At 51.9% G+C, this 9,853-nt stretch overlaps 1 protein-coding gene across 1 annotated transcript in view; it reads right to left on the bottom strand.

The window, feature by feature from the left end:
- The window catches only part of PAX6 (paired box 6), a 16,231-nt gene extending 6,657 nt beyond the window's left edge, over positions 1-9,574 (bottom strand). Inside the window, exons 1-5 of the mRNA XM_042781304.1 lie at positions 9,565-9,574; positions 5,954-6,084; positions 5,128-5,169; positions 5,019-5,033; positions 3,924-4,089 (exon numbers count right to left, since the gene is read on the bottom strand). Coding sequence (XP_042637238.1) covers positions 3,924-4,089; positions 5,019-5,033; positions 5,128-5,169; positions 5,954-6,084; positions 9,565-9,574 — 364 coding nt within the window. The remainder of the gene's footprint in view (positions 1-3,923; positions 4,090-5,018; positions 5,034-5,127; positions 5,170-5,953; positions 6,085-9,564) is intronic.
- Positions 9,575-9,853: the final 279 nt, after the last annotated feature.

Below are 9,853 nucleotides of genomic sequence, written 5' to 3'. Positions count from 1 at the left end.
GGAGAAAGAAGAGAGGGCTCGAGAGAGGCAGACAGGCGGCCAAGGAGGTATAAAAATAAAGGACAGAAAAGAAGGCTGAGAGAAGAAGAGACAGGAGGAGTCAGACGAGAGGGGGCGAGAAGAGAGGAAAAGGTGGAGAAGGCGGCTCTCCCAGCCTCACATCTGAAAGGGGGGGGGGTACTACTTAGCTGAGCGCGAGACGCTACGCTCACGTGAGTGGACGTCAGTGTCTGCGCCAATATACAGACCCAAGGTGCCTAGTGACTTTTCAAAATGTTTTTAGGGGGAAGAAATGAAGAGCCCTTCCCCTTCACTGTAGAGTTCCAGGAGTGAGAGAAAATTTAGAACTAGCTCCTCTGCCAGCTTTGGCCTACTAGAAACACCCGTAGGTCATTGCTTTTGGGAAATGCCAACAAAAATCTGCAGCCATCCGGCGTTTAGGGCCCGAGCGCTGAAGGAACAAGTATCTCCGTCCCTCCCTCGGATGCTCACTCACGTTCCTGCCTTCCAGGAGGCTCCATCTCAACCCCTTTTCTGGCATATTCGATCTTGCCAGCTAAGCAAACCTTCCCAGATCTCCCTCTGAAGGCCTCGCAGAAAGCCTTCTTTGCTCTCCTTTGCTTCTGTGACACGTTCCTGATTTCAAAACATGGGCGATATGCTCGCGGCCTCCCTTCCTCCCTCTATGGGCACTCGTTCAAGAACACCCAAGCTCGAAAGCAGCCCAGGGCCCGCAACAGCTTGACAAGTGACACTACTGGCGAGTGAAGTCAAGGGGGAGGGGGAGGGACGATCCCGATTTTAAACTTATTTTAAAAATAAATTTAAAAAACTGGGATTAACGTCCAGTAAAGAGAAAACCGTGACCACAGATGCCCTCCAAGACCCCGCAGAGCGAGCATGCACCACTAAAAAGTCTGGTACTTAAAAAGAAGCAGCTGTTTGCAGCGGTGATGCAGAGGTCACTCTTAGATTGGGCGCCTTCTTTTTCTGTTTAGTGAATTTACCTTCCACTCTTAAAGCTGTTAACGAAATAAAACTATAAGTTGGAACTCGAATTCCCCACATGATAAAACTAAGTGGCAGACAATTAAGATATCTTCTTTAAAAGGCGCCCCCTCGGAGCGCAGCAAAGAAGGGACCATCAATGGGCACCGTTCACCTTCCAGCCTAAGGCGTGAGAAGGCGAGAGAAAGCTTCTCCCATTATCCCTGCCCCAAGACCCTCTGACGCGGGGGATAGGATTTGTTTCCTGGAAGAAGGAGAAGAGAAAAGAAGAAGAAGAAAGACTCTGGGAAATAAAATCATTCCTTAGTTTCTTAGTGTCTTAATCATTGAGGCGGAAAACAAGCAAGAAAAGATAGCAACCCGGTTGCGGCACCTTTTCAGCTCCGGAGCGCGGATCAAAACATTGTAGCATCTGTTGAAAGAGGGACTGACTAAATCCTATACAGGGCCTGGGTATTAGGGGAGGTGGTAGGGAAGGGGGAGCAGATAAGAAAAAGTGTCTCCGTGATCCCTAAAAACTACCAAATCGCTGGAGAATTAGGGCTGGATAGAGTTGTCTCTTGTTGTCAGCCTATGGCGTCATGATTTTATTCACTGCCGCATGGCGTTGATCAGATGGAAACCATATTTGTCTCCCTCTGAGACCTAACCTCGCCTTATGCTTTCGGAGTAATGGACTCTTTAAAACCCAAGAATGGCTTCCGGGCTGGGGAACTGGGCCAAGGAGGGAGGGGCACCCCCTGAGCGCCTAAAGGCCTGAGGCATCCCAAGGCCCTTCAGCCGAAGCTCGCCACCAGCGCCTGCGTCCCCCATGCCAACTGCAAGCTCAGCTCGCCGCACGTGTGGGCAGCGGGGCGGCGCGGAGGGGTAGGATCATCTTAGTGGGGCTTTTTGGAGGGAGGTGGGGGTGACAGTGAGTAGCCCAGAATTCTCTTTAACAACTCTGTGCCTCAAAGTTAAGAGCTGCCGAACTAGCGCCATATCCTGTTGTAACCATCCACACCAGGCCCCCGCGTGTGCGTTCCTGCTTCCCACCCAGATGAAAACCTACTCGAATCGGGCGCCACCTCTGGCGGAGGCGGAGAGGCAGGCTTTCTTCTGCCCTCAGCTACTGTCCCGCGCCGGCGGGCAGCAGAAACGGGTAGGGGGGCCTCCTCTATGCTCCAACCAGCTCTGAGCCCTCACAGCCCAGAGTCCCAGAAGTAGAGGCTCTGGGCTCCGCCTTCCAGGCGGGGGTTCTTGCACCCTGCTCCCTCCAGGAGACTCCTTGGACCACCTAGGCCAGGCCCTGGCAGAGGAAGGATCACAGGGACTTCAGATTGCTGGGCGGGGCGGGGAGGGGGTCGCTCAGACGCCCCCGGGGGTGCGAAGGGCTGGCGTCACTTGGGTGTGTCCACGGTGCGCTCGTGGAAATCCTACCGTTTCAAAGGTCGGGCAGGGGTGAGGTTGTCCACGCTCAGTCACGTGGGTCTCAGCCTCATCAGGTGCTGGAGAGGCCCAGACTGAGACTGGGCCTCCTCCGGGTGCGGGTGGAGCTCCTGGAGCCCTAGGGCGGTGGGCGGGTGGGGTCACCCAGGGGAGCCTAAGCCCCGCGCGTCAGGAGGCCTCTACCGGCTGAGAGGCCGCGCTGGGAAACAAAAAGCAAGCGCTTTGCTCCCTATCTTCCCAGTGTCCGTCCTATATTGTTTTCTGCTCTTAAAACTGACATGTCTAATTGGCAATTGGTGCCGAATCGTGTCCAGAGGTCTCTTGTGGAACATTTCTACAGCTGTCTCCTTCAACTAGACGCTTATTCATGTCGCCTTAATGAGAAACAAAACGTTCTCTAATGAGCAATTACAGAGCGACAGGATTGTTCCCATAACAAATTCTTGCGAGTGACAGAAGCATCCTTTGTACCAGATATTTCGCATACTGTTACCGATTTTCCCTTTGCTAGCCCGGCTCGGTGGAGGTGCAGGCACTCGGAGCAGGTCCGGGAGCGCATGGACACGCAGGCAGCCCTATGGCGGTACCCACGCGGCCGCCCCCGGCTGGGAGCCCCTGGGCACCGTAGTGCTCCCGAGAATGAGACGCCACGTCCCATTATCCTGCATATTATCTCCTTGTCACAAGGACAACTAATACCGATTAATCTTCAGAGTAAACTGTTTCCTCTTCTTGACCAAGCTACCTCAGTGCGTGGGGGGAGGGCTCCAACTGATCCCCCCATCGGTTCCTCTTTCTCTATCCTTTCTCACAGATCCTAGGGCGTCCCAGGTCCCAACTCTCCTCCCAACTCCGAAGTCTCTCCGGGCACCCCGCAGTCTGGCTCACAGTATTCTCACCCTGACAACTTCTATGCAGTCGCCACCCACAGAGAGTGAGAAATGAGGGCCCAGAGGAGCAAAGGGGAGGAGGAGCACGATATAGTGGGAGACCCTCACCTCTAATGCCCTCTAATCAACTTGGTCTTACATTTCACTGTTCACCATCTCCTACGCACTCTACTTATACATAATTTGTCAATTATGGCAAAAAGCAAAATGATACAATTATGTTTACCTTGCAGTCTGTCAGTGTGTTAACTTGTCACACTTCTACAGCAAGGGGGCTCTCTGTGCATTTTAATGGGAAATTTGAATAGGGCACCACGTGGCTAGCTCTTATGTGCACATACTCCTGCCCACAACTCATTCACACACTAGCCGCACTCATACTAGTCCTGACACACACAACCCTCACACTCCCCAGCTAACCAGATGGTTCAACAACACCATCTACATATACTGCAAGTCAATGCATACAGACCTTTGAAGAGTGTCTCTACTATATCCCCCAAGCACAGAGGCTGGAAGGAAAGAGAATGGAGAGGGAAAGGAGGGCCAAAGAGCTATGTATATGGAGGGATTCAAGGATAGGTGCTTGAGTTTTACCTTGTGTAGGTTGCCCTGGCACTGAAGTCCCCGGATACCAACCGGGCCGGGTGCCCCAGCTTCCTGTCTGCCCATTCAACATCCTTAGTTTATCATACATGCCGTCTGCGCCCATCTGTTGCTTTTCACTAGCCAGGTTGCGAAGAACTCTGTTTATTGACGACACCTGCAAATCAAACCAAAATCAAACCAAAATCAAACCAAATGGTAGCATCCCCTGCAGACACCACTGTCCCATCTTAAGTCCCCATCTCTTCTTGCCTGTCCCCTTAAGAATGACCCTCAAAACATGAAAACACTGCCAGCCACCCTCTGACAGTGGATGGATGTGCAGGGACGTGGTGGAAAGAATCACTTTGGGCATGGAAACTGAGTTGTGTAGAGAATTGGGGCACGAAGGGTGGGATCCTTCACCACCACCCAGTGACTGTGGTGATCTGACTCAGTGGCCACTATGCTTTGCTAAAAGATTTCCTGAAAAGAGACTGAGACCTGTTTTGGAAATTTAAAAATTTCCTTTGCGTTATATGAGGGTAGCAATGGATATTTGATGTTTAAATGAAGGTTCTGGCAGATAGATTTGGAGGAAGCTAGAATACAGTTTTCCATTTCCTTCTGGACTCAAGAGCTTTTCCCGGATGCTTTTGCCCTCTGCTTTGCAGTATGCAAATAAAGTGAACAAGTCCCCATACTCAACTCCCATTTTCCAGATGGTCAGTAAGGGTGAGGACACTCCTCTCAATATCCCCAGGTACAGAAAAGACATGTGGAGCAGGAAGGAGACAGAAATGAGAGACACTGGGAGAGAGGAAATCGGGGAGAGGCAAAAGAGAAGATAAAGAGGAGAGAGAGTGGGCTTAGAGCAGGGAAAGTGAATGTTCTCAGTGAACTTACACTTGGTATGTTATCGTTGGTACAGACCCCCTCGGACAGTAATCTGTCTCGGATTTCCCAAGCAAAGATGGACGGGCACTCCCGTTTATACTGGGCTATTTTGCTTACAACTTCTGGAGTCGCTACTCTCGGTTTACTACCACCGATTGCCCTGGGTCTGATGGAGCCAGTCTCGTAATACCTGCCCAGAATTTTACTCACACATCCATTGGACACCTGCATAGGGGAAGTGGACAGAAAACCACATTATTAATAATTTCAAGACAAAAATAAAATTGTTTAAGTATGCATTAAACAATGACAAGCTTACGTTTTGATTGTCCAGCACTTGGACTTTTGCATCTGCATGGGTCTATAACACAAAAATATACCTTCAATGGTATGAGAACTTACTGTAGAGAGCTTTTTTCTTAAAAGTACATTTGTAGCCCTAAAAACTACAAATATGGTGATACTTTCAAACAGTTTGAACTAAAGAAAAAAAACCAATTTAAAAGTTTTTTTAAAAACTATTTCATTAAACACTGTCTGAAGATGCAGCAAAATGAAGTCAGATTAATTGTTTTGTGCTGACCTTCCTTAAAGTGGTGTTATGCTTTAATGGACAAAGGGGGGAGCTAAAATGTTACTCTTTTTTCTTTTTCAAAAAAAAATATATATATATATGCCCAATTAAATAAATGTGAGTTTGAGAGGAGCTAAGTAGCATTTGCCTTTTAAAACAAATATATGTTCTTCATAATTATGAAGAATACAAATATCTCAAAATCCAAGGTAAGTGTGACATGGGGAGAGGGCAAATGAAATTATGTCAGTTTATATAACTCAGTTTATTACAGTTGATAAACTGTCACCGCAATGAATGTCTTTACCAAATGAAGAGAAAGTACACTTTTTTTTTCCCCCTTAAGCAGATGAATTATCTCATGACCGACCCAGGTTGAGAGAGGTAGGGAAGGATGGTGGAAGGAAAAGGGAAAGCAGGAAGGGAGGGTAGTGGGGTGGGGACTGGGGTATCAGAGGGTGGTTGAGGGTGGGGGTCCATAATTAGCAGCATTTACAGTAAGAAATGAAGATAGGGCGTTGAGAGTGGAGGGCCGCGGGGGCGGCAAGTGGGGTGGTGCCAGGAGGATCACCTGCAGAATTCGGGAAATGTCGCACGGCCGGGCCCCGCTGTGAGCTAGCTCTACGATCTTCTGCCGGGTGGAGTCCGGCAGTGGCCGCCCGTTGACAAAGACACCACCAAGCTGATTCACTCCGCTGTGACCTGAGGAAAGGGAAAGGAAAGGAAAGGAGAAGAGAGCAGAGGAGGTAGGAAGAGGAAAAGGAAAAAGAGGCAGAGAAAAAGGAAGAATAGGAGGAAGAGAAGAAGAAGAAAAGAAAGAAAAAAGAAAGAAGAAAAAGACAACCACAATGCATCCTCAGCTTCCTGCCAAACCCTGCCGACCTTAGCAATCAGGTCCCTGCTATCGATCAAAGACAACAGGACCACGCAGCCATGCGGTGGGTGTATCAGGCAGCCCAGCCCCAAACAGAGCGGATACTGCTGCCCCAGACTGCAGAAGCACCATTGAGACACAAATGTGCCAACAAGCAAGAACTCACACACCCCACTACCACCATAACCCCAGCTGTACCCGAACTATTTCCTCTCTTTGTAAACATTCAGGTAGCCACTGGACCCACATCATGCAAACAATCAGCTCTAAAATACTCTCCTAAGGATCCACTCTTAGTGTCACCGCAAACCATGAGTTCTACGAAAACCCCACTGAACCTCCAAGGTCTCTGCAGTGTTGGACCAGTGACTGCAAATCCTACAGTCCTTCAGTGTCTCTGGGACGCTAGAGTAGTCAAGGAACATTTATGTCATAGTCCAAACTGTGGTGGAGGAACGGCACTATCAACCGGGTGAGAAAAAGAAAAGAAGAGAAGAACCCAAAGCAGCAAATTTGCGGCTCGTGAATCCCAATCGGCTCCAACCACAGAGCAGTCCTCCTTCCCAGCTGCCGCAGTGGGGCTGAGAGCCCGGAGCCTGTCCACAGGGGCCTCTGCTTGCCTTAATTCTGCTGCAGAACCTGGCCCTCCCCACTGCCGAAGAGAGATACTAGCAAAAATCACAGGAAGAAAAGAAAAAGGAAAAAACCACACCTCACCAATCCCCTGGCCCTCTTTTATGTCTTTTTAACTCACCACCTCATCCCATTGTCTAATCTTAGAGACTAGGGGGAGGGAATTAGCACATCTCTGTTAGCCCCCTCCCCAGAAACTACTGGCACACAAATAAAACCAATCTCCAACTTCAACTTCCTTAAAAAATCTCTAACCTGCAGCCCCGGCTCTAGAAAGCAGACCTCCCAGAAGACGTGGCTCCCTGTTCGCTCTGCTCTCCTCTCTCCTTGGAGCGTCCTGATAAATTGACTCCAGGAGCCTGTGCTTCTTAGCAATAAATAAGCTCCAAATATAGAAGAGGGGGGAAAATATGATGAGTCTCTCTGACATTTGTCTTTAAAATAAAACTAGCTGCACGTCAAGTTTGAGCTTAATTTCTGGAAATAGGCGGAAGTCGCTCCGGATCATGCATGGAAGGCTAATTGAAAAGATCAGTCGGGGCGCTTGTGGCAGCCTTGTCACTTTGTGACAGTGCTCCGCTCCGGGAAATTGCATCGTCACGACAAACGGGACTGTGATAAAACGACCCTTTCCGTCCCTATTTGGAGATCACTCAGATGAGATTGAACTGCACTCTTTTCCCCTTCGAGGGGAGCCGCGTTTTCAGGGTAACCGAAGGCTTGGGGCGGCTATCACCGAGGGGGGGGCCGAGTCTCAACTCGATGAGAAGTGACAGGCGTTTGGAGGATCTGGGCTCGAGCTGGGCCCAGCGCTAGCGAACTCCGGGATAGCGCAGGGGCAGTGCCTCGCCAACAGAGCAAGGCATAGACCGCGCTTCCGGTTTCACCTAAATTCTCTTTATTGCCTGCCTTGCCTGGCAAGTCCCATCTACCCCTCCAGCTACGGAGTCTCCCTTCTTCCGCATCCCCCAGCTCTGCAGAAGGGAGACTTCTCAGAAAGAGAAAGGCTGTCCCACAGGGAAGCAGACTGTGGAAACTTCATGCCTAGCCTGGGCAATTCCCAACCTAGGAACGCCTAGGCGTGTGAGGTCGCCTAATCCAAGACCTCCCTTCTTCTCCTCCTATTGCAAAAAGTAACAACATGCCTGCCACCTCCGCTGCCACCGCCAGCTAACGGGGCCAGGGCGACGCTGCCAGCATCGAAATGGCAGGGAGGAAGCGCAGTTCTAAGTTCCTCTTCAGAGGTTAAGCCTCCATCATTGTGTCCCTTCCCTAGGGACGGCTGGCGCTCTCGCCCAGCGGCGATGATTATGCGCCTAGAATTCGACCGCGAAGCATCTAATAGGAAAACATATGGTATCAATTTGGATGCTCGGTGCCTCGCACACACCCGGGAGCGAGTGGCACAAAGCCCTGCGGGCCAGTGCGCGACCCCGCGCCCCTCGGGAGCAGCCAGCCAGGCCACAGCGACAAACGCTCAGGGCAGTGCGCCTGGACCGAACGCAACCAAGAGCCTACTGCAGAGGAGCCTGCAGGGACGGAGGGTAGAGGCGTTGGCCTCTCCGAGGGCCAAGCCCTGGGACCTGGTATGTTCTGCACAACCACTCGCCGCAAAGCTGGACACCTTCATGCCCTTTCCTGCCGCTTGCGTCCACTCGCCGGGGCAATACCAGGGGACCGTCAACATTTACAGGACTGATGGATCAGGAGCGGGGATCCTAAATCTTTGTGGATTGGCAAGGGAAGGTTGCTAGAAACCTAGGCCTTTTTCCACCTCCAGTATAGCTGAGCCCTCAAACTGCGTCCAACCCGTGGCTGGTTTCACTCGGCCTCCCAGTCCCCAGGCCACGGCTCCAAAATAGCTCTGCCACGTTCCCGTGCCCACGGACTGAGCAGGAAAATGGGCTGGGGGCCTCAGAGGCCTAGGCACAGAGAAGAAGCAAGGTACATGAGCCTGGGAATCAAAGGCACTAGGAGGTTGGGCTACCAGGACCCAAGCAGGTGCAGTTGCCAAGCAGGGATTCTCCAATTCTGGAGCGCAGTTCCCACTCTTTTCCCAGACCCAGTAAAACCCTGATCTCTCCCGAAACCGGTAACAAGCCTATGGTAGGAGGTTACCATCCCCCTCCCCCCAGCTGCAGGTCCTTTTCAAGTCTGGGTTCCCCAGTCCTCTTTCCTTCTAGGCCCCGACGTGGGGAGGGGAGGAGCTGCCCCCAGAGTGACTGGGGGAGGGGAGTCCCCCACCCCACCCGGGTGCTGAAGACATTCAGTCCCGGATAAACCCAAAGGGGCCTCCTTCTCCAACAACTGGGAGAAGCCTCCGCCCCGCCTGCTCAGCCCAGCCCCTCTCTCCGGGGTCAGAGCCCGGGCAGGGGCGGGGAGGGGGTGTGAGTTACAGGATTTGGGGGGATGGGGTTTCTCTACCGCAGCTTCGCAAACTCGGGCGGGCTGTTCTGCAGGGCCCAGCCCCTGTTCTTCTAGGAGCAAGAACAGCAGAGCAAACGCCCTCCCCTCCTGGACTGCCCGGCACAGACAGGGGGGGCACAGCCAACGCAGATCCCTGGTCCTCAGATGGGTGGGCTGGCCAGCACCCGCGCCGCGAGCCTCTGCACCCTCCCCTGACCCGCCAATCCCCGCGCCCCCGGTCTGAAGCCCGAAAAAGACCAGGCACTTACTGTTCTGCATGCTGGCGCTGGCTGGGGGCCGCGGGATCCCACGGGGCTCGAATACCGGGCTCTGTTAGCAAGAAAAAGGCGTTAATCCCGGGCCTCTGACCCAGGTAGGCCTAACTCCCGCCCGAGGAGGATCTGGGAACAGGTCAGAAGAATCCTCCTCCTTTAGGAACGGATCCACTTGGGTTGATCTGAGGGTCATCCGGCTTTGCCCTCCAGCGTGTACAAATCTACTGTTTGGACATCAAATAAAATATCCCAATATTCCCAGTCTTCTGCCCTCAAATCCTCT

This window comes from Orycteropus afer, unplaced genomic scaffold (assembly GCF_000298275.1).
Source record: "Orycteropus afer afer isolate SDZICR_OR568_19922 unplaced genomic scaffold, OryAfe1.0 scaffold00103, whole genome shotgun sequence".
In the NCBI taxonomy this organism is placed as follows: domain Eukaryota; kingdom Metazoa; phylum Chordata; class Mammalia; order Tubulidentata; family Orycteropodidae; genus Orycteropus; species Orycteropus afer.
This window is presented reverse-complemented; position numbering and strand designations above follow the sequence as displayed.